The 24,543-nt window shown below is 47.3% G+C and overlaps 3 protein-coding genes and 1 non-coding gene across 6 annotated transcripts; 2 read left to right on the top strand and 2 right to left on the bottom strand.

Moving 5' to 3' along the window:
* Window positions 1-3,162: 3,162 nt before the first annotated feature.
* Window positions 3,163-7,360, top strand: LOC101761365 (NAC domain-containing protein 21/22). The gene is made up of 3 exons (XM_022825697.1): window positions 3,163-3,685; window positions 5,194-5,465; window positions 6,626-7,360. Exons 1-3 carry the CDS (start codon window positions 3,481-3,483, stop codon window positions 7,058-7,060), a joined length of 912 nt encoding a protein of 303 aa, XP_022681432.1. The 5' UTR covers window positions 3,163-3,480; the 3' UTR covers window positions 7,061-7,360.
* Window positions 7,361-10,078: 2,718 nt separating this feature from the next.
* LOC101761758 (probable alpha-glucosidase Os06g0675700) lies at window positions 10,079-14,801 on the bottom strand. The gene is made up of 5 exons (XM_004966140.4): window positions 14,034-14,801; window positions 12,276-12,955; window positions 11,925-12,155; window positions 11,189-11,829; window positions 10,079-11,106 (listed from the first exon to the last, which is right to left on the bottom strand). The coding sequence occupies exons 1-5, from the start codon at window positions 14,258-14,260 to the stop codon at window positions 10,225-10,227; spliced, it is 2,661 nt and encodes an 886-aa protein (XP_004966197.1). The 5' UTR covers window positions 14,261-14,801; the 3' UTR covers window positions 10,079-10,224.
* Window positions 13,052-13,124, top strand: TRNAR-CCG. The gene has a single exon. It is a non-coding gene; the product is annotated as a tRNA-Arg (tRNA).
* Window positions 14,802-17,905: 3,104 nt separating the features above from the next.
* LOC101762171 (metal transporter Nramp3) lies at window positions 17,906-23,749 on the bottom strand. Of its 3 annotated transcripts, none has more exons than XM_004966142.2 (14): window positions 23,542-23,749; window positions 22,339-22,501; window positions 21,930-22,008; window positions 21,783-21,823; window positions 21,522-21,600; window positions 21,319-21,423; window positions 20,963-21,072; window positions 20,531-20,712; window positions 20,376-20,445; window positions 19,994-20,167; window positions 19,474-19,578; window positions 18,903-19,034; window positions 18,661-18,756; window positions 17,906-18,575 (listed from the first exon to the last, which is right to left on the bottom strand). In XM_004966142.2, exons 2-14 carry the CDS (start codon window positions 22,465-22,467, stop codon window positions 18,222-18,224), a joined length of 1,656 nt encoding a protein of 551 aa, XP_004966199.1. In that variant the 5' UTR covers window positions 22,468-22,501; window positions 23,542-23,749; the 3' UTR covers window positions 17,906-18,221. The 3 variants fall into 3 exon arrangements, with proteins under 3 accessions (XP_004966199.1, XP_022681438.1, XP_004966198.1); XM_022825703.1 differs by having other exon boundaries at window positions 22,339-22,496; XM_004966141.4 differs by lacking the exon at window positions 23,542-23,749 and having other exon boundaries at window positions 22,339-23,511.
* Between the last annotated feature and the right edge of the window lie 794 nt (window positions 23,750-24,543).

The following is a 24,543-nucleotide window of genomic DNA, read 5'->3' as shown; positions in this document are numbered from 1 at the left end:
ATACCCTACTGTTCATCTGCAGGAGGAATCTTTGTCATCTAGAAGAAATGAACAGTGGTAGCAATGAGGTGCTTTATTTTAGCTTTTTATACTACCTGCATGTATTTTGGTCAGAGTACGCAAATGGCAGCTGTACTTTTGTGACAGGGACGCTTGAAAAATCAAGCAGTAAAAGCTAGTCGTGCAACACCAAGACTGCGGCTGCTTTTTCAGCGCACGCATGTCAAATTGACGCTCTGTGCCTCCATTTTCACCGTCCTTTATTCCTCCATGGACATGGAAAGGAATAGATGCACGCGCTCCATTTCGACTGGATCGATCGATCGGCGATCGCTCGCTGGGCGTCCCCGATGCATCGATGCTACTCGATCTAGACGAGGCCACAAGCTGTGCATCGGCTAGAAGAGGAAGGAATCGTACTAAAAATACTCTGGGAAAAGATGTTCCGTTCATCTCATCATCGTAAGCATCTGCTGCAAAATGTGTAACGTCCATGGCCAATTCGCCCACATGACGGTATCTGCTGGTGTACCCATGACATTTGGGCCCACCGGAACGAGGCGTGCGTCCAGTAGCCCGCCTGCCATGCCTCCGAAACTGCCAAGGGACCCTTGTGTCATCACCAGCCAAACCCACACACCGTCCCCTCCACCTCCGGCCAATCTAGCGCAACTGCCGAATCTCCGAGGCTCTCCAGTGCGATCGACTAGTTTAAACGAGAAGAAAAAGGTTGGTGAAGACTTCTTTGAACGTTTGAATTTTGAAGTTCCAAATAAGGCATAAAAACTCATGGTACTGACCAGTACTCCCTCCGTCCCAAATTACTATTCGTGTTAACTCCTCTAAAAACATAACTTTTGTTATGTATCTAGACATAGTATATATCTAGATGTATATGGAAAGCTATATATCTAGATAAACTAAAATGAATGGTAATTTAGGACGGAGGGAGTATATGGTAGGACAAGTAATTTCATTTTGCTCCGTTGTCGTTCATATTGGGTTCTACGATCCCGAGAAAATGCAGGATCCATCCCTCCTCACCTCTGCCACTCGAGGAAGCCACAGCCATGCAACAAATTCAATTGGGTCTTATTTGATAGTAGTGGATTGGAAGGGAAAGTAGGGGGTGTTTGGTTCCACGGACTAAAATTTAGTCCCTGTCGCATTGAATGTTTAGATACTAATTAGGAGTATTAAACATAGATTAATTACAAAACCAATTATACAGATGAAGGCTAATTCGCGAGATGAATCTATTAAGCCTAATTAATTCATGATTAGCGATTATTTACTGCAGCATCACATTGTCCAACCATGAACTAATTAGACTTAATAGATTCATCTCGTGAATTAGCCTTCATATGTAGATTGGTTTTATAATTAATTTATGTTTAGTTTTTCTAATTAGTACCTAAACATTTGATGTGACAGAGCTAAATGAAACCAAACACTCACTTACGTGGGAACTATTTGGGCATCTCCCAGCGCATCACGACGGCGACCGTCGGTCCCAGGCATGCTAGGCAGGCCATGTAGTAGTCACTCACTCCTGCCAGTGTGCGTGCGGCCTCATCGGACAGGGACCTGCACGCGGGCCCCGCGAAGGGGACACGTCGGCCCGTCCGTCCCGGTCGTCCGATCGTGATCGGATGGCGACAGGCGGGGGTGCTTCTGGGGGCGCGCATGTGCAGGCCATGTGGCGCGGTAGGGGGGGAGTACGTGGCGGGCCACCCCGTGCCGACGTGTCCGGGCCGATTCCAGCTTGGGGACGCGTACCGCCCGTAGCCGTGACATGGGCCGGCCTAGCCGCCTTCGGCCTCTCTCTGCTCGTATACCGCCGTCAACAGCAAATGAATTTTTTTTTGAGAGGGTGCAAGACGCACACATATGCTTGGTAATTGGTTAGATCTCTGACACATTTGCTTGGTAATTGGTAATCGAACCTGCGACCTCTCAGGCCGGGTGCTACTGAGGTCCAGCAAATGAAATTGACCGGGAAAATACGAGCGAAAATTAAATCCTACAGCATCTGAAAAAGATTCAATTTTCTCCAGAAAAATACGGGCAATTTTTCTGCAGGTGGTGCATGTTTCGAGGTTTCTGGTTCCCCGGGCAATACGTGGGTGGTGCCGTGCCCGGGCTGCGGCTGGAGCATACGTATTTCACCCGCAACGTACACCGGTCGTGAAGATAACAAAAAACGTATCCGGCGGAAGTTGACGTCCACCTATTCTACCCCCCCTCCGCGTACGAATTGTTCGCCGCCCCGTTTTGTGTAATCAGGCACGTGTTAGTGCTAGTCTCGCTCGAGACTGTGTGGTCATTACTTACCGCTCCAAGGCGCGGTTGCTAATTAATCAGCTTTACGATTCGTGCTAGGCAGGACGACGGGGCCTTTCGGCTAACTGGAAAAAGTGTGCGAGCAAGCCGCAACGGCATGGACCGAGGGGGTCGGCCGGCGAACCGAATTGAATTTGTTTCGGCGAAAATATCTCGTCGCCTTTTGCCCGGTATGCGATCGACGCTGCCTTTACAATGCGTGCATGATGGATGATATCTCTCATCATCTTCTCCCCCATCCCTACTAGATGCTGCTTTACCTGTCCAAAAGCTATAGTGTGCAGTGTGTGCTACTTGGCATCTGCCAAGCATACATATCAAGGCTTTTAATGCCAGCAAAAAGTGATTTTTTTTTGTTGCGGAGCATGTAGAGGAGGAGTCGGAACGAACAGTCACTGACATGTAGGTCCAGTGGAACTCACGAGAAAGTCGTCGTATTGTATTATACCTAACTGGCACACCATTCGTAGGCATAGCAATAGTATGATTGGTATGTGCTGCTAGGCAACCAAATAATTAAAAACCCTAGATTTATTTCTTCCTGCTTCGTATGTGAACGCGCAACCGGACTTTATCAGTGCACAGCAACACATGCTGAATTGTGCCGCATGGTGCTCAAGATATCAGGTTTTGTCTTTAGGATTTGGGACTCGAATTAGGCGAAGCAGATAAAGGTGAGATATCAATCAGCTGGGGTTAGGTGATTAGGTCGGCGTTTAATTGGGAGAGGAGGATCGGAGGGCATGGCTAGCTGATCTGGCATCTCATCGGTGTGCATGGGTGCATCAGCTTAGCGTGGGAATGACCATGACATGATCGTCGCCGTCGTCTGAGCTCTCTCAGCTCGCCGCCTAACAACGCCCGCCACCTGGCCTTTGGCACACTGCCCAAGAAAACTCTCTCTCTCTCTCTCTCTCTAGCTGCGCATCCAACAGAAACAGAAGTTGACCAGCGGCGGTATAGCGGCTCCTCTCCTATTATATATTGCCCTCCTCTCTTCGCTCCCCAGCTTCTTAATAATTTCTCTTGGTAGGAGAGGTAGAAATCGATCTTGCTCTGGTGCAGCAGAAGCAACTCGATCTTGACCTGCAGCTGCAGGTAGCAGCAGGACGAGACTGGTTCTTTAGAGCTGCGGCCATGGCGATGAATTCGCTGAGCATGGTGGAGGCGAGGCTGCCGCCGGGGTTCAGGTTCCATCCGCGGGACGACGAGCTCGTGCTGGACTACCTGGCCAAGAAGCTCGGCGGCGGCGGCGACGGGGGCGCGGCGGTGGTGAGCATCTACGGCTGCCCCACGATGGTCGACGTCGATCTGAACAAGTGCGAGCCCTGGGACCTTCCAGGTAAGACCTAGAACCTCTCCATGGGTATGCGTGTTATACATCGCCTATTCCTGATCAGTTGCATGCGTGTGTTTCTGGCCAAGATCGAGTTTTTGCCTTGCCAGGTTGCACTGCTTGCGCGCGGGTTCTTCTGCAATTCGTCATCGTCCTTTTGTGTGTTTTCCCCACTCCAAGAACACTATTCCTTTTAGGTTTTGATTTGTTATGCTATGTGTGTTCCTGATTGATGATTGATCTCTCGAATAATCTTGCTCCATGACGTTTGATTTTTTTTAAAGAGATAGTACGATCTGCGATCCGTTCTAATTAAGAAACATCCAGCTATTATTTTTTGATCACATCTTTTTGTAAGGTTGCCAATCATGCATGCCCATATCTTGCTGTTGGTCCAGCATCTACGAATAATACTTGAATTTAAGATCAGCCATACCTTCTCTCTATTATTAGTCATCTATTCCAAGAAAATTCTCTTTGTACCTTTCCTACATCCCTGCATGCTTCTCCTTCAAATGGCACAAAAGTATGCGTGTATGTACTTTAATTCGATTAATTGCATCGAATTCTAAAGGTGAATAAGCAAGTGTACTGCATGCTAGTTGAGCCTGTCCCATTCCGAGCCATAACTGAAGCGACCATGACATCCTCCTGCAACTTTCACCGTGGTATCAACTTGCAAGATGCAACTATGCAAGAAGGCTCCCATGCCGCAAGGAATCCTAACTTTTCTTTCCTTGAATCGATTTTCTCTTTCTTTTTGGTCCCCTTTTTTGGGTGTGCCCATGTCCTTTTTTCAGTTTTTTTGGAAGCATTGAAGCCACTATATTTATAGCTAGCCTTCTTTTGAAAAGTCTTCTTGATCTAAGGCATGAAAAAACCACCAGAGTCATGCCACATCCGATCCATTTGCAAACAATAGCTGAAGAGAAACAGTTTGCAAGAACTCTATCGAATCCTTGCCCGTATTTTTTTAAGAAAAAAAAGAAGTTTTGGATCGGTAGTCTAACTATAACTAGTTTATAATCCATATATGAATCCACAAAATCTACTGAGAACAAATTTCACACGTCTTGTCTGCCTCTAGCCTTGTCGCCTTCCCTTCCCCATAACAGAAGGATATTCTCACTGCCAAGAGTTTGTTTGGCCCCATCTTGGCCTTCTATCCTCATCTGTCCATGCTCCTTCCGTGCTATCAAATATTCTCCCACTTTGCCTCATCCTCAAAAGGGAATTAACAGCAAATGGATGGGGACAAACACCAAAAGAAGGCCTCCCACTTTGCCTATTAATAGAATACTTCACCACAAAATCATGTGGAAATAGAGATAATTAATTAAAGAACTAGATATATAATTTCTTCCTAATTCTGCTTTTCCCCAATCTCCCTCTCCACATTAGGCTAATGAAGACATATTAGCTGTACAGATCCGTGTTTATACGGTAGAAATGATATTTAATGTCAATAACGTTGTTTGTTAGTTTGTTGACTAACACAGTTTTCTCAAATTCAGATATTGCGTGCATTGGTGGAAAAGAGTGGTATTTCTATAGCCTTAGAGATAGAAAGTATGCCACCGGCCAGCGAACAAATAGAGCAACTGATTCAGGCTACTGGAAGGCTACCGGGAAAGACCGTCCAATAAGCCGGAAAGGGTTGCTTGTTGGTATGCGCAAAACCCTTGTGTTTTATCAAGGTAGAGCCCCAAAGGGAAAGAAGACCGAGTGGGTTATGCATGAATTTCGCATGGAAGGGCAAGGTGATCCAATGAAGTTACCTTTCAAGGTATCAATTAATTATAAGTGATTTGATTCATTATTATGTGTTCCTTTTTCATTACTTGAGTCCAATAGTTTCTTACTTGATTTAATGTTATTCTCCATCTAATGGATACAACAATATGTCGTATATCTATCCAAAGAGAAAGAGAAAGGCATATAGTGCATACAATTAGGAAAAAAGATCTATTTGGAGGCAATGATAACATGGAGCAGCCCAAGTAGAGTTAGAGAGGATTATAGACCAGTAATTGTACAATGGCTAGAGACGTTAGCTTAATTTAAACCTCCCATCCCTCCTTCTTTGTAAGTATTCCTCTTTGTACAGTTGCCTTTTTTTTATAATACGAAGCGCTGACAGTTTTACTTCAAAAAAAAAACATGGAGCAGCCCATTGTGAAATCATCAGAAATATCTCCCCCCTGATCATATGAGAAGTATCCAAGATTTGGTGGAAGTACAATATGTGTATTTGTGAAATAAAGTAGCAACATAATTCGTTCACATGACATTGACACATGAGAAGGATGCTACTACATGCCAAATCGTTCTTCATTCATATAGTATTCTCGCATAATCACATGTTCTGGATAACGGAATAATGCAAGCTCATTATAGACACATGTGTCCTCTCATCTATTCAAGATAGAGAAAAAGGAACAAGCAAGCGCCAAATTTACAGTCAAGTTAAAAAAATTACTTGGTCTTTAGTTTTACTACGAATTTAAGTCTCATTTGAAGAATAAGTAAATAAAAGTAAAGGCGTACATGGTTTTGGATTTAGACGTCTCTTTAATCGCTACATGGTTTACTGTTAAGAGAACAGATGGTCACAGCCTTGTATTAATGATAATTAAGAGCTCCACTTTCCATTCTGTACTTGAGACTTTCTTTACTACACAATGACTTAGTCACTCTCATGCCAGATACTTATGAACTTTAGTCTTCTTTGACATATGTACCATAATAGATGCATGTGCAGTTCTTGCTTCTAGCAGCAAGTTTTCTCTAGGCATTCATATCACCCTTAAATTTCCATTCATTTTATAGATCACACACACACACACACGCATTCTTCCTTGAAAACAATATTTCTCACGGTTTCAATATTATACACATTTACTCCATTATTGGCCTAATCATTATCTGAATTTTTTATATACACAGGAGGACTGGGTCTTGTGTAGGGTTTTCTACAAGAGTAGGGCAACAATTGCAAAGCCGCCCACAGAGAGTAGCAGCTACAATATTGACGCCGCCACAACTTCACTGCCACCCCTCATTGACAACTACAATATTTCCTTTGACCAGCCTGGCTCAGTGCAAAACCTAGAGGGTTATGAGCAAGTGCCCTGCTTCTCCAATAACCCCTCTCATCAGCCATCGTCATCGATGAACGCTCCGCTGTCGTCATCAGCCATGGCTGATCAGGCGGAGCAGCACATGGCCGGGAAGTCAATCAAGGATGTGCTCATGAGCCAGTTCAGCAGGTTCGAAGGCAACGTAGTGAAGAGGGAGACGCCTCAAAGTAATTTCTCCCAGGATGGGTTTGAGTACTTAGCTGAGAGTGGCTTCACGCAGATGTGGAACTCGTTCAGTTAATTATTGGTTTTATAGGAAGATTATTGCGATGGAGGATGATACGGAATTAATTCCACGTCCGAAACAAGGAGGATGAGAAAAGACTAAAGATTACTTGCTGGATGGTGTGTGTGACTACTACTGTGTGGTATTGCATGTAGCTGTAGTAGATACGAACAGTAGTACATAGTATCATTTCACAGTACACAGGAGATAATCAAAAGAGATATATATGTGTACGTGCCATCAATGATGTAAATACATTATTTGTGAACTATGGAGAAAATAGAAAAAACAGTGCGTGATGACAGTACTTAATTATTTGCATATAATAGGAAGAATAGAATCTTCCAATGGTCCTCTGTGTCTATTATTATTATTCCGTTACATCTACAGCTTGCTGTAGACAGGTCTCGATATGTGTATTATTGTGCTGCATACTATATATCAGCAGGTTCCGGCCCTTCCGAGGGAGGTTATATCTGTTTTTTTTCTTTATTCACGGTGTCTGATATGAAGATTATCGCGTAAATTGAACAAAGTTTTTTTTAAAATTTTCTCACGACTTTGTGTTCAGATCGACTATGGGCATGTAATTCATTTCATAGCTAGCTAGATTGGTAGATCAATTCACACTTTAAAAATGACACTTGACATCCATCCTTTAACTAGCTAGCTTCAAGTCTAGGAGCCCCCCTTTTCATAACCTGAATTTGCAGAGAATATAAAGAGAAAACAGAAGGAATTTTTTTTGAGAGTATAAAACAGAAGGAAGTTATTCAGTGAAACTGGTAAACGAGGTCATCATAAGGCCACATATCTCACTACACATCTGTATATATACTGGCATGGCTTCATCATACTCTTAATTAAGCAAAGATTTTTCTGGAACAAAAGAAAGAATCCTTTCCAAGTGGACAAAAGGAAAGACAAACAAAGTCATAGGTGGTTGTTCTTTTACTATATGCCGCGAAAGGGATTTAATTAAGTTCACACGTATCTGCTCATGGGTTGATATATGATACATGTATATGATCCTTTGACCTTAGATATATCGATAGTAACTGCTAGCTAACTAACTAATTTATGAATCGACACTGGATCAATATACTGAGATTTCTAGCTAGCACTGCAGGAAACCACATATATAGAAAACGCTGAACATATACAACATGCGGCCCATATAATAATAAGGCTGCAAGTACACAAGCTGGCTAGCTAATCTGCCATAGACTAGCAATATTTTTCATTCCCTGATGCCAAGTTGATCTGCTGCCACTTTGACAATATGGATGTGCAAAGATATATATAGTGGTACAACTGATCATCATTAATCATATGGATGAATGAGAAAATTCCAAGCCTGCACTTCTTGTGTGGACTTTGATATATAAATAGACTTGTGATCCTAACAGAATATTGTTAATGGTGCAGAGTTTGCCAAGTAAACTGATGAATTTGTGTAGTCGAGCCTGTACTTACATATAGTTTGATGGGTTCAACACAGTGCACACATGGGAACAGTTCGTGCAGTGCATGGTGATGTCTATTCATCTACGGCTGTTGCGAACTTGCTATTCAGGACGTACGCATGATCTCACCTCTGACAAGTGACGGTTTCTACTAGTTGCAACTTGCAAGGCCTTCCCTGTCCTGCTGCATAATTCTTCTTCCCCAACCACCTCCATCTAGCTATCTACCCACCTAGCAAACTAGCTCTTCGGTTAAACTAGTTCTGTTCATAGGTGCTGTTGCTTCTGATTAAAAACAAAATTGTTAATTGCACTGCTGATCAGCCTCCCAAAAAGAAAATTCACTGCCGGTCAGTACTGCCAGCAGCAACTCAACTGATCATGCCTTGCGTGTTGTTTCTTCAACAGTCCGTGTCCATCTACTAATCATTCCAAACAATAGTTAATTTACACAGGTCACTACACTGTATTCTACTACTGCTTCTACCTACGCATAAAACAAGTGAGAGATCAGATGCAGCGGTAGCTGGGAAAGATATGCTGCTGAAACAGGAATGTTCTTGCTGGGCAGTCAGGTCAGTTCGTGATTAACGACGCATCATCATCTCCCTTTCTCCCTAATAATAAGAAATCTTGTTGTTTCCTTTTCTATATATCTTGGGTTCTGGAAGGTGTAGTGTACAGAATAATTCTACATTTTTCGACGCATCATGCAGTGCGTGAAACTCGTGAGGGGCGGCGAGTGTTTGGTGGTTTGCAAGCCCCCATCTCGGACAATGATCGACCGTATATTTCTGGTCACTAGAGATAAGACTGTACTAATAGAAAAGGAAACAATAAAGCTACTCTAAATCCGGGCATGCTTGATTCTCAAGATAGAAATACTGAAATAAACCCAAGTTTTTCATGCATGAAATTAGAAGAAGGAATAAAAATTAATGGTCGTTTAATTAATTTTCAGAACTGTTAGTCTGTTACCGATGCATGAACTCGTCAAAACGCTTTCAGCTGCCATCGGACTGCCAAAAATCTGGTAATGGGATAGAATTTATGGGATGGCGTGTGCGCGCAGAGGTTGGTTTTCACCAGCCGATTTTGCGTTTTTTCTTAGTTTGAATTCGGTACTACACAGGCACGCAGCCTGCAAATTAATTTTTACAAACAGAAGGATTTCGGTGATCGAGAGAAGACAGCGCTCTGAGAAAGTCAGCCCATAAAGCCTTTCGCTGACCCAATTTCCAATCATTCATAGATTTCGGACCAAGAATTTGGGCCGCCAGTTCACTTCAATCATTAGGCACATTTGGGCCTAATCTGTCCAGATGCACAAAAGGGCCCAAGTGAATTAATTCAATTCCAGATTCGAAGGCTTGTTTGGTTGCATCCCTAGACCAGACAGCTAAATCCAACTGCAGGCACTCGAAATCGACGGCCTGATAAGTCTGCCTGGCCCAAGCAGCAAAACGCAGGCTTGAAGCAAACAAGCTCTCATCGCGTGAACCTATTTGTCGCTTTGGTTGATTCAGCCATCTGGAATGTAGGAAGCGCATAAAAGGAAATGTTGCTGTGCTAAAGATTTTTTTTTATTTTGCGAAGAGGTAAAGTTCATAGCATTGCCTTGACGATGATGTCATTTATTTGAAGTTTAATCTTTCGATCAATTTTTATTCGGACAATACGCGCCAATCCAGAGTTCCAATGCCATGTTACGAATTATGACATGACAACCTTGAGCTCGAACTCCTTGCCGACGGGCAGCGACAGCCCCGCCACGTGGGCGGCGCCGAGCGCCCCGCTCATCCGGTACCCCTGGGCGCGGCCGGTCGAGTTGGCCGTCCTGACGCCGTTGACGTACACGGCGAGCTCCCTCGGCGGCGCCGGCGAGCGCAGGCCCAGGAACACCACCTTCCCGATGACCAGCTTCCGGCTCGGCCCGTACGAGTCGTGCAGCACGTGCGACCTCACCGTGGCGCCGCCGCGCCCCGCCTTGCAGGTGAACCGCACCAGGCTCCACTGGCCCCGCGGCCCGGCCATCTCCGGCGACTCGCCGTCGTCCAGGAACAGCTCCCCGTCCGCCGAGCCGTCCTCGGCGAGCGCGACCAGGAGGTGGAACACGGTCTGGCGCGCGCGCGACGTGGTCAGCGCCGGCATCTGCAGCGGCAGTATGTTGCCGCCGGCGACGTGCACGTTCACCGTGTCGGCGGGGGCCGGGAGCGTCACGCGCTTGCCGGTGGCCGAGGCGACGGCGAGGGAGTAGTCGAAGAGGCTGAACCACCGGCCAGCGGGGAAGTAGGCATCGACGGCGGTTGCCCCCGGCTCGAGCACCGGCGACACGAGCACGCCGCGGCCGAGCAGGAACTGGCGGTCCACCCCGTAGGTTTGCACGTCCTTGGGGTAGGAGAAGAAGAGCGGCCGCGCGATGGGAGCCCCCGTGGCGTGCGCCTCGTGCATCAACGTGTACAGGTACGGCAGCAACCGGTAGCGCAGGCCGAGCGCCTTCCTCGCCGACCGCGCCACCGTCTCCCACAGGTACAGCTCCCGCCGGACGGTGCCGATCGCCGAGTGGTCCCTCGCGAACGGGTAGAAGGCGCCAAGCTTTGATCACGAGCAAACACGAAATCTATTGAGTTCAGCAGATCATACATGTCATTGATGTCAATGAATGCAAGGATTGTACCTGGATCCAGCGGCTGCAGAGCTCCTCGGTGGTGTCGCCGCTGAAGCCGCAGATGTCGGCGCCGACCATGGGGATGCCGAAGAGCCCGAAGCTGAGCATGGTGTTTATGGAGTAGTGGAGGTCGTCCCACGTCGCGGCGTTGTCGCCGGTCCAGTGCGCGGTGTAGCGGCCGGAGCCGACGAACGTGGACCGGCTGAGCACGAAGGGGCGGCGGCCGGTGTCGGCGCGCAGCGCGGCGTTCGTGGCTCGCGCCTCGAGGAGGCCGTAGAGGTTGTGCGCGTCGTACTCGCGGACGCCGCCGAAGTGCACCGCGGACGCCGGCACGGTCTTGTTGTTGATGGGGCGGCGCACGCCGGAGTTGTTGATGCGGTACGGCGGGTCGTCCAGTGCGTCCAGCGGCGGCGGGTCGACGAAGTTGGAGATCTCGTTCATGTCGATCCAGAGCCCGTCGACGGGGAGCGTCCGCCGGAACAGGGAGATCTCCCGCGCCCAGAACGCGGCGGCGCGCGGGTTGAGGAAGTCCGGGAAGTAGACGTTGCCCGGCCACACCTTGCCGAGGTAGTTGGTGCCGTTCCACTTCAGGAACACGTCCTGCTGCATCCCCCGGATGAACGTCCCGTACGTCTCGTTCACGTTGATCCCTGCACCATCACCATTCACCAACCAGTTCATGGATCAATCGTCGTGATGATGCAAAGCAACCAGGTGATGAGAGGTTTGATGTGATCTCGTGTACCTGGGTCTAGGATGACGACGTATTTCTGGCCGTTCCGGTGAAGGCGGTCGACGAACTGCCGCATCGGGCCGGCCGGGAAGTTCAGCGGGTCCAGGGTGAAGTCCTTGAACGCGTCCATGTAATCGATGTCCGTCCACATCACCTCCAGCGGGATCCTGGCCTTGGCGTAGCCGGCCACCACGCCTTCCAGGTCAGCAACGTTCTTGTACCCGTACCTGCACTGGTGGAACCCTGCAACCAAAACAGAGTGCGGTTGCAAACGATCGATCAGCTGCAAGAACACAGCAGAGTGCTCCAACTCCAATCCATGGACGAAGAGCAGGGCAGGCTGCTCTGTTTAGTTGGGCGTACCGAATGACCAGTACGGCATGGGGGCCGGGCGGCCGATGAGCTGGGTGTACTGGTCGACGACGTTGAGGGGTGCCGGGCCGGCGAAGAAGTAGAAGTCGAGCACGCCGCCGATGACCCTGTACGTGAGGTACGACCCGCCGTACTCGATGTCCATGCCGTTGCTGTTTAGCAGGAGCACGCCATGCGCCGCGCCGGCGCCGTTCCCGGCGCCGGCGGGGGACGCCGAGCGCACGTCGAGGTAGAACGGGTGGGACCCGTAGAGGTTGAGGTCGACGTTGCCAGCGGCGATGTCAGCGTTCCAGAGCGTGAACGTGTCGTTGCGCTGCAGCCGGAACGTGCGCTTGGTGTGCTCCCCGAGCCCGTAGAGCGACGCTCGGGCGGCGGGGAGCGCCGTGGTGAGCTCGAGGTACCGGTCCTTGAAGAAGACGCTCGGGGAGGTGTCGAAGAGGACGTCCCCCGTGGAGCGGCGGGAGACGGTGAAGCGGAACGGGGAGGCGTGGAGGGTGAAGGTCAGGTCGGAGGTCGCCGCGGAGAGGACGCGGCTGCGTGGCGAGGCGCCCGTGCTCGCGTCGAGGACGATGTCACGCGGCGCCTTGCGGGGGATGATGTCCTGGGGGACCTCCCATCTAGGGTGTTCGGCGTCGGTGATGCGGACGTGCAGCCGGCTGTCCGTCTCAAGGCTGCCGCCGGCGAGGCAAACAAAACAGTAAAATGTCAGAAAAACAGTGTTTCAAGAAAATGACTTATAAATGTTTTACTAATTTAAGAAACACAGTGGTCGCGTGGCCTAATGGATAAGGCGCTCGCCTCCGGAGCGGGAGATTGTGGGTTCGAGTCCCACCGTGATCGTTTATCAGCATTTTTATTTTTACGTTTGTATTCCCTATTCAATTTCTCATCCATCCCCTTTTGGTCTTCCATCAAAGCAAGGATTTTTATAAATTATGACACACGTTTCAAATTTCTGTTTTGGCCTTTTGGGGGCTAATTTGAACTAGAAACTTTCCTTTTCCATAGCGTTTCTCACCTTATTAATTACTACTCCAATAAAGTACTGGAAATGTTCCTATCGTATTTTCGATTTTCATTTCTGTGGAACTTCTTTTGGGTGGGTTAGGTACTATATTGAATTGTTGATGTTGAATTATTTTCCCACTATATCTTTTTGTTTGTTTGTTTACCTTATTGCATATGAGGAATTGTTATTATATTGTAAACAGACAAGAAACAATACTATCAGACGGTAAAAGACATTGGCATGAACTATTTCATAGAAATCTGATCTTCAAAGTCTGCGGTAATGCAAGTCAATGCAAATGCAATCCTCCAATTGCAAACTGGCCCTTGGTCTTTTGCTCATGTAGTCCTATTTGCGAAAATGACTTGTTTGGTACGTTGTCCTAATCCGCGTCTGTCACCAACTCGATTCTTATCTCAAAAGAGGAAGAAGAAGAAACCTTTGAGCCACAATCTATCTTTCTGACCGTAGAAACATGAATTCCTTATCTGCTGACGGCCTGAGTAGCTAGCCTCGTTCTAGCGCAAATCATCCCCCGATGAATTATCCTAATAGACGATCGACGAAATTAATTGCGCTCCAAAGGATTGATCAAACGGTCGTGTCCATTTGATATCCATATCCCCAAAAGTTCCAAGATTATTCAGCAAGCACCACATGCCATGGATGGTAGTGTACGCTAGCGATCTTTGTTTAAGAGCAAGCACACCGATAGCCAATCGAGGGAAAAACGTACTTGCCTGGCGGTTAGGCTGAGCCTCTGGACGTCGGGCCCGAGCTCGGCCTTCTCGCCGTCGCCGGCGAGCTCCAGCCGCGCGGACAGCTGACCCCCGCCCCCGGCGACAGACATGACGCGGTAACCTCCCTGGGCGGCCGCACCGGGCCACGGGACGACGGCGAGGAGGAAGAGGAGGAGGAGGACGGCGACGCGCGTGTGCGCGGTCGACAGCGGCGGCGTCGACCCCATCGCATGCGGCGCGCAGGGGAGCTGCCCGGCCGATGCTACTACTTTACAAGCGTACAAGGCGATGGAGCAGCAAGTGTGTAGAGCTTAATAATACAGTGGGCGTCAACTGGCAGGGGCAGCGGCGTCCAGTTCAGCGGCCGTGGAGTGTACAAGCCGGAAGAGGCCGGCTTGTCGGTGACGGCCGGCCTTTTTGGTTTCTTTTCTTGTCTGAATCGCGAATTGAAACCGCGAGCCGAAAGGATCTCGCGGTTTGTTTGCTTGCTCGTTGTCTCTGCAGCGTATCCCTGCGGTTTTCCGGGGAGGGGAAGTTCAGGGAAAGAGAAGGGAAGGCACGTCGTGGATCCCCGCGCGGGCGTGCACGGCGCGCGGCTGAAGCCTCACGGCACTGAAAGGCGACGCCGACGCGTCAAATCGGAAGAGGAAAAGGAGACGAAGAAAGGCGATGCGCTTTTGGAATAAGCAAGCGTCATCGATCAGGTCAATAATGGTATCTGTAATGACGACGAGGACTGAGAAGGTGTGCCCATGGTCTTTGGCTTGGGAGCGGGCATGGGGGGCTGAGATCCCGAAGCCATGTCTGCAAAAGAAAATGGAGGTTGGTAGCAGCAAGGAGATCTGCTCAGCATAATTTAATAGTTTATCGAGCGGCTTCCATCATCGTGTTGTCGGATCTCGATTTATCTCTTTCTCCTCCCTGGGGTGGGGGGCAAAAAAAAAATTGATCTTCTCTGTCAGGCGTGGGAATCCCCGGATGCATCGATCATGTGCAAATTAGGCAAGTTGCAGAGTGGCAAAATCGATAGATGCTAGCTAGCTGGTCTTGTTGAGCCTAGTGATGTCGTGGACTATCGCCATCCATGAACCACTTGTTTCTGTCTGTTCAAGCTTGCTTGGCGAAAAAACGGAAAGGTGAGAGATGAGCTTCGTAACCAGAATTGAACAAGGGGATTGTGACGTATGAGCACGGTTGAAGAGATGACAGAGTTTGTAATATTATGGGACATGGTTTAGCAGGTACGGTTCACCGATCAAAGCGATGGAACATACACGTCCAAATCGGCGTACTTGGCACAGTTCACCGGATCTGGGGGGTTTGATACTAATAGCTAAATTTTAGCAGTATCACATCGGATGTTCGGATGCTAATTAGGAGGACTAAACATGAGCTAATTATAAAACCAATTGCAGAACTCCTGGGCTAATTCGCGAGACGAATCTATTAAGCCTAATTAATCCATCATTAGCAAATAGTTAATGTAGCACTATATTGTCAAATGATGGATTAATTAGGCTTAATAGATTCGTCTCGCGAATTAGATTCCATCTGTGCAATTAGTTTTGTAATTAGCTCATGTTTAATCCTAATTAGCATCCGAATATCCGATGTGATCCTGTAGCACCTCGTATCCAAACGTTCCGGGAAAGACTCTCACATCCGACAAGCTGATAAAGAGGAACTGGCCTTTGTGACCCGACCTGCAGCTTGTGTGATCATCAGCATCCTGAAACAGCAGTTCACCTCTGCGTAGAGTGTGTCTTTGCCAGAGAAGTTTGGATGCTCATGTCATCGTTGTCTGGGGTATGATTAAGATGCCGGAACAAGGGATTGAAGAGTGGTGGCATGATTCGCTCCGTCAGTTACCAAAGACACAGCGGCAAAATGTAGCGGCTCTGCTGACGTATACTTCGTGGAATATTTGGAAAGAGAGAAACCGGCGCATCTTTGACTGCAAGTGTTTTCGTACACCAAGGAGGAGATTGGCTTACGGAAGACAGCAATGAGAGGGCCCCATGAGCCATAGTTCCTTTATGATTATTGTTGTTTTAATTGAGTTTCTTTGTGGTCGCATGTGAGAGCATCGTGACCACCTTATCACTTGCAGACGCGACCAAGCCCAAGCTAGCTGGACCCAAGGAAGGAGAGAGGGAGAACGCACGCCTAGTATCATGTGATTCATGTATGAAATGATTCAAAATAATAATGATCATTTTATTTGGTTGGGTGAATTGGATCAACTCATCCAGGATGAGATCATCCCACTTAATACATTATTCTACTAATTAGAGTGAACCATACGGTACAAGCAAATTGGTTGAACCACCCTATCCAGGATCATCCATGCGTGCACCATCTGATATATGCAACCAAACACACCCTTGGTGTACCATCCGGCTTAGTAGGCCAATTATTGGGTTATTGTGCGATCGCTCATGATCGCGTCTCCGTTTTCTTCAGAGCTTTCATACCAATCATTCGCCTTTTTGCTAGCAGTTATTTTCGTCTGAGAATGGATGCAGATGCAGACGCGGTGCAGCGCTGTATTCTCCCGCTGAAATCGATCGAAATCCACGCTCCTCCTGCAACGGCAACTCCACAGTTTTCGCGCTAACTGACACTGACACAAAGCTAGGGTCATGTGGCGTGCGTATAATGGATCTATCTGGTCTGATGACCTACGGATCGAAACTTTTGATGCGCTCAAACGTGGCAGATTTTACCAGGTTATTAGGTTAGCCATATGTCATTTTTGTTTTAATTTGGTGAGTTACCAACTGCATTAGGTGCGTCATTCAGTTTACGTTTGAGCCAAAACTTGGCAGCCAATTCGGCTTGGCAATCCATGATCCATGGTTTCTTCGTGTCGATCGGCACGATCATCGAACATAAGACTACTCTCCTTTCAAAAAAAATAAAAAATAAACATAAGACTACTCGGCATTTGGTGATTTAATTACAGCAGCTCAAACGCAGGAGAAGAACTGTGGTAAACCAAAGGTGTGCGTATGTTAGTATGAACTCGCACCTGGCATACACATCGAGCTTCCGCACGTCCTCGCCGTACGCCGCGGACGCACTGCCGCGACCGCCGCCGGCGTCGTCGGCCGCGACGAGCTCGGCGCGGAGCCGCGCCCCTCCCTTGTCCACCGCGACGGCCCGGACGCTGTACCCGCCGCCGGCAGGGAGCTGGCGCCGGCCCTCGTCGGCGCGCAGGCAAGCCGCGCAGCAGCAGAGGCACAGCACGAGGCAGAGTAACAGCGGCGGGGCCGTCATCGCCATTGCGGAGCTACGCGAGGCAGCTACAGTACAGCCGTCGCGCAGCACTGATCACTGATGGGCATCGCCCACCCATGACAGGGGACACTAGCTCTTATAGTAGATTCGTCGACGACGGCGGCGACGTGGCCTTCTGTTCCTCTCGCGGCTGCCGAAACGGACCAGAAGTTTTGGCCGTGCCTGGCGTAGAGGCGTGGCGCTGGCTCGCGTGGCAGACGGCCACCAATCGGTGCCATGCCACGGCGAGGACCAGAGGATCCGAGAACGCATGGGGAGCATCAGAGCATGGGCGTGCCGCGTGCATGCGTTCTTGGTATTTGGCGAGGAGGTGATCCCTGACTGTCAACGAGTTCATCATGGACGTCTCTAGCTGGTGCCTTGAGAAGAGCGTTCGTGATAGGATCTATGGAACGCAGCGTCAGAATCATACGATACGAGACGCATTTGGCCACCAGCCGCATTTTACAGGGCTGATTGCGCAAGTCCCGGCGGCTGGCGGGCACCGGCTTGTCGGCAGCGGAACAAGAAGCGCAGATCCACCACACTCTGTTGTTCAGGATCTCGAGCTGAAGGCGGCACACGATCATTTCTCCATGGCATAAGGTAGTTTCTCTAGTATCTTATTGTGATCGTCAAAATTCATCATGTTTACAGCATCAACTCTTTTTTCTCACCATAAGCCCGCCATGTTTGGAATGCAAGGATTTCACAACTCATTCCAACAGCAACATGGGAAACTTTGGTGTCATTGATATCCACCCTCTTGTATACATTAGCCAGATTATTATCCACTGTGGCATCGCTATGATGATCTACGTCAGTACCTGATGTACCTAATGTGTAAATACTGTACCTAATACTACTATATCACCATCAAAAAAACATTTATTTTCCTGGCCGCTATATCTAATCGAGATCAGTCCCTGCACGCTGCTGAGGAAGCTGCATGCTCGAGATGTCCTCCCGGGGCAAATGGCCTAGAGAACCACCTTCTGCTCCAGCGCCTGTGCTGTGGTCGGACGCTGCAAGCTCAGGATCGCTCTCCAGCAATGGCTGGGTCGACTTCCTGTTCCTCCGGAAGACGAGGTAAAGGATCGCGGCCATGTATATGAGCATGCCCAGGAACCCGAATATCCCGGAAAATACTTGGGAGACGGTGGACAGCCCGCTGTGGAGGAGCAGCTTGACAAAGCTCGTTACCAGGAAGTAGGTGTTGATGATGACAATCAATGAACCGATCACCCATGTTAGCACAGAAGTCTGCGTTAAAATGCCAAAGTTAGGACGGATTGTTACACAAATTTAATGTTACTGCTGTCAATTATGTGACAAAATAAGAACTTACGAATATTGAATTCGTATGCTGCCCCATCTTTGTTTTGCTACTGGTGAATTTAAGGAGTGGTACTAGAGCGAAAGGGAGTTCAAATGACAGTATCATCTGCACATATTAGAGCCAGGCATTAGTAAACATATGAAAGTATGAAACTGAGCAATTTAACTTACATGTTTAATGGAAGTTAAATATAATAGAACAGATAAATTTATTAGGTATAATAGAGTAGAACAGTAAAGTTAAGTGATTACCGACGCAATGATAATCAGCTGGCCAGCTGCTGAGGAACCACCAATAATTGACACGATCAAACTTGGCAGAATAGCCAAGGACCTAGTTACAAGATTCCGTATCCAGGGTGTCATCCGAAGATCTAAAAACCCCTGAATTAGGTGGGTAAAGATTAGTCTGCAGTAGATGAGATCTCATGATCTGGAATGCTTGGTTATTTAGTTGCTTTCCCTCGAGTCAAGGGAAGGAAATAAGCAAGACGATCGAAGACATTTCAAGATTAAGGAAGGCAGCTGACAGTCTATTGTCATCATATGAGGACTTAACAATTGACTGTCAATTTTTCTCTGCAAACAACTGAACACGGCAACCTGGGAGGCTGGGACTGAAATGCAGAATCCAATGTTTTTCTCCCTTTCATGATGCAAATTTTTCCAAGGTTTAAGGAAACTTCAATTCGAGTTTTAAAAGTTTCGTAACCCTAATTGACAGAAGGGAGTGGCGGTGTACTAATTTATTTCCTGTAATCGACAGAAAAGACTTCTATTCAACTTGTGAATTAGGACTGAAGTATGGAAAAGTTCCACAAACCTGCATGACGTATTGTCCAGCATATGTTCCTGTAATTGTAGAACTCTGACCAGACGCCAACAAGGCAACTGCAAACAACTTTGAGCTCCAGGTTCCAAGAACATTCTACAATGACAGTAAAGAAAATGCAATATGGGATCAGAATATCTACAGCAAAGGATATTTAGACTTGACAATGAACGTTTGCGAACTGATGAATAAGCTAAGCTCTACATAAATGCAGAAATATCTGCCTAGTTGGTGTATCAGAAGTGTTTTTGCCCATGCGCCAGCGTTTGATTTTCTACTTTTCTATTAATTGAATGAGGCAGAGCTCCTATCTATTTCCAGTGAAAAAAAAGAACGAGAAATAAACCTAAGTGAAAAAAATTAGAAGTCCTAGCACAAAGACAATCTATACAGTATTTTTCATTTAAGTATTTAACTATAATATATACAGTATTTTTCATTTAAGTATTTAACTATAATATGAAGACTGTCACTTCCAAAAAAAAATGAAGACTGAAATTTCTTGACCAACCTTTAACAAAAATGAAGCCTTGTTTAGATCCAGATCACTGCAGTTCGCCTGATCTTCAGGGTTCAAATTACCTGAACCACAGACGGCACCACTAACAGATATGATAGATATGTTGATGAGGAAAGCTACTGTAAGAGCAAATGCACTTTCAATTGTATAGAATCTACAGGCCTCCTGCAAGAAAGAAAATTGTTGGAAGTAAGTATATGTTTCATCATGAGGATTATGTGTCTGCATACTTGAAATTAGCATTGGCCATCTTCTCAAATTGAACTAATAGCAGGGTTGGAGGAATTTGGTACACAGGATATCATATTAAGAATAGCTGAAAATGGAATAAGACATTAGGTCACTACAAGGATTAAAGGGAATTAGAGGTTACCTTAATCCCATGAACAGACCGTGGCACTTTTCTTGATAACACTAACGCCGAGTGCAGAAAAAGATTATGCCTGCGATTTATATAGAAGATAAATGAAAAAGGTCTTGTGTTTAAAATTAAATGCTTGGGAACAAAAATACAGTCAGGAAGCTTACGGCATCACCATAGCACCAAGTAATGAGATAGCGAGACCTGTAGCTCCATTTCCTTTAAGTTCAGGAACAAAAAGGCCCCTCACAACTTCCGAAGCATCTGGTTTCGAATACCCAAGTTCAACTAAGAAACAAGTTGCTATTAAGAACACCAGAAATGCAATCAGAAATTCCAGCTTACGGACCTACACCAGAAAAAAAAATCCAATATGAGCCACTCGAACAAGACACAAGTCAGATATGGGTGCTGTCTGATAACTAATGACATAGTACTGATAATCTATTTATTTAAACTCTGCTAATAAAGCTGCTTTAAATGGTGTTTTTTTCCTGAGAGGAAGCTTCTTTGTTTCTTTATGTCATTAAAATTCTTAGTTAAGAGTAATTGATAGGGAATATTTGGAAATGTATTGCAGTATTAGGACATTTTCTTACCCCGTATTGTTGTAGTAATAAGAGCATTAGAGTGCTGAGTCCAGTTATTAGAACACCACACCATACTGGGATTCTGAACAGCATGTTCAGAGCAAAAGCAGTTCCAATTACTGCAAAGTGTAAACCACTACTTTAGCTGATAAGAAATTAATTACCAGTAGAATTCAACATAAAGCAATAGAATCAGTTGCACGATCTGCCAGTTTGACAAACATTTCTCACTTAAGAAACTGTCATTTCCAATATTTACACCATCTGCAGTATTACCAAGTTGCTGAAGTGTACAAGGCACGTAGCTCTGAGCTTCAATGCAAAATGAAAAACATGCAAAAGGAGCTGAAATGTAATTTCAATACCTTCAGGAATGTCGCATGCAACAACAGCAAGTTCTGCAAGAATCCATAAGACAAAATTTGTGACCTTGGGATATTCAGCCCTACAATGCTCGGCAAGATGTTTCCCTGTCATATAGAGAAATTTCACAGACGATCAGCAATGGTCACAGGCAAAGAAATAATGAATTAACAAAGATAGGTGTCACACGGGTATAAATACCAACCTGTCACAACCCCTAGCCTGGCTGCAAGTGATTGAATAATAAGAGCAGCACAGGACGCGACCAGTATGATCCAAAGAAGCTGCGATAAGAATAGTATGATCATAATTCCTAGTCAGAGATATGCATGAGATGTAACTTAATGGAAGAAGCTCAATCCATAATATTCATAACTTTAGAGGGGAGAAAGGATAGGCATATGAAACAAAAAAGAGAAAGGAAAAAAAAAAGGCATGAGTAACAAGAGATAGAATTAGCAGTCACCTCATATTTGTACTGCGCTCCAGCCTGTAGATCTGTCTCAACTGCAAGACAGACCCCAGAAAAAAGGGTCAAGAGTACATAAAGAGATAGGAAGAAATACAGATACTCTGTGACTGAAATTGGATGGAAGTAGATATCTAATCTTACAGTTGCCAGGATCAATATATGCAATTGAGACGAGAAATCCAGGACCTATGTATGAGAATAAGTTCTTCCAACTGTTTTTCTGCCAAAATCACAAATCAGTCTATAATTAGTTTCTTGTCATTCCGAAGCCATCAGATCTGGTGATACAAATTTTAGTGAAATAATCTGAATATATCAGTATTTCTTATTCAATTGTTCGTGTCCCCCCTATTTTCCAACAGAAACCAATGTTCAGATCTTCCGTTCTGGCCCATTAGATTAGGAAATACAAACAGCACACATCAAGACAGCATATTCAGTTGGGAGGATTATCTTGAGAAAGGAAGAGCATGACTAACAAGAAAACTTGAACGTTAGCTGTGATAGTGACATCTTGTTCTTTTTCCAAAATCAAGCAAGAGAACCATACCTCTGGAATAACAATCTGATCAACATCTATGCTTTCGATAAGAGGAGTGCCGGGGCCGTTCGAGCGATTGCTCCTCCCAACGCTAGTCATAAATTGTGGCTGGGATGAGCATTGATCTGCGCCGCTCATCTCGTTGTCACCCAAGAAGTCTGAGCCCGCTGTGCTGCAAACATAAGGCGGCGAGGGGGGTTTTTTATAGGTACGCTTCATAACGATGCTAGCTTAGTGTGTGAGTGTTAAGAATATGCCTAGTGTGGGGTGTAACAAAGTCTCCACTCTCCAGTAGGACAGCAAGGACCATAGCCACTGGGAGGAGATCAGGAGAAGATAAGATAAACGAATAAGAAGACCAGAGCACAGTGTATCAAAGAAAAGAAGCACTGTATGCCCAAGGGGGGGAAAATGGAAAAAAGTAGTAATTTCGATTTTGAACCTAACTTGATCCAGCAAATGGAACGACGCGACGACGCCGAGCACCTACTTTATACACGATGATATATTCCTCCGAGCAGATTGAGCGGTCTGGAGGTAAAGACGGCTGCGGCGTGCGCGATCAGCGTAGAAGCATCAAGAATATAGAAATGACAGTGCCTAGTATTGAAACGCAAGACTCGACCTTTTCCTCCCATGCTCTAGTAGCTAATCAACGCAACAGAATCCTACGGACAACAGGCGCATGCGCAGGGGAGAAATTAAAACAATGGGAAAAAGGGGACGCAGCCGCAAGTGGCATGAGGTCACCTACCAATCTCGGACACCACAAATGCAAGATGAGCTAACAACCATTGTTAGCTGGAAAAGCAACTAAGCAAGCTACCAAATCGAAAATTAGTTGGAATCTGGCTGCGAGATTGAGGAGGATCCAGGATCACCCGCAGGGCTAACCGGAGGACCAAAAGTTATCCATTATCTAGAACTCGCACAGAAGCAATGGCCAGACCAGAGGAAGAACTCGCACAGAAGCAATGGCCGAAGAAAGAGTAATCTATTATCTATCTCGGCCGCCATGGGCAGCAGGGGGGGCGAAAGATCGCATCTTTGGCGTGACGGCCGTCGTAACCAATCACGGAACTAAACCGAAACTACCCGCGGCAGGCGCGCCACGACGGTGGTGCGACGGGGAAGCCGTGCCCGGATCTGCGGCGGCGCGGGCCGCGTGGGGCGGGGTGGCGGTGGTGGAGGAATCCCAATGGGAAGGCGTACCTGCGGGGCTCGGGCGCTCGGCGCGGCGGCGAGAGGCGGTCAGGCGGAAGAAGGGGAAACTGAAGCGGAGCGGAGGCGCCGACTCGTCTTGGCTTCGTCCGCCTCCCGCTCTCGCGCTCGTTCCGGACACGGCGGGGACTGCACGGAGTAGGACCTCCCCCGGCCTGCCAGCCTTCCTTGCGCTCGACCACGAGTCCACTCCAAGTCTCCCACCCAAGCACGTGTTGGCCGGAGTTGGACGAGGACGGGGGCCGTCGGATGGGGCGGGACGGAGGGCGCACGCGTCTCTGTCCGTCGTCCGATCGCGTGGGCTCGTGCCACCGGTGTCTCTACCAACTCACCCGATACCTACTCGTCTCGTCCCCCGACTCCTTGGACGTCATTGTACTATTGCTGAAGTTGCTGAAGACGACTAGTATGGACTAATGTGCCATTTTTTTCCCCACCTTGGGCGTCATTTGTACTTCTATTGAAGAAGATGATGACCATCGTGCCATGTAGGCAAACTCGGTTGGCTTTATACCGTACCTAGGAGTCAAATAATCTAATCCGAAGATCTAACCACCAAGACCTTCCATTAGAAAAAAGAAAAAAGAAAAAGAAAAAGATCTAACCACCTCATGTGAGTTCGGTTTAGACACGACGCTCACTCACTCGGCACGTTGCCACTTCGCTACCTCCAGCTCAGCACTGGAAGGCGCGGATGGGCCATTGCAGTAGGCCGCCATTTGGGTTGATCCAGCTTGAAAAGGTGCACCCACGTGCTGACCGACACACCACAATGCGTGTACGCTTTTTGCCCGTTTCTTCCTCTTGCAGTTTGCTAGCTTCTTCAGTGGGCCGCCAACTATTGCGGGCCGAGAAGGCCCGGAGTGATTAGAGTCCCGCGGGCCTTGGCATCCTCCTCCCCCGAACGCGCGCGTGCTGCTGCTTAGGGTGTGGTCCGCGCGCGCGCGTGCGTGTGTGTGTGTGTGTGTGTGGGGGGGGGGGGGGGGGGAAGGC

The sequence above is a fragment of the Setaria italica genome, chromosome IV, assembly GCF_000263155.2.
Source record: "Setaria italica strain Yugu1 chromosome IV, Setaria_italica_v2.0, whole genome shotgun sequence".
NCBI classification, from domain to species: domain Eukaryota; kingdom Viridiplantae; phylum Streptophyta; class Magnoliopsida; order Poales; family Poaceae; genus Setaria; species Setaria italica.
Note: the sequence above shows the minus strand (reverse complement) of the source record. Positions and strands in the feature narration are given on the sequence as shown.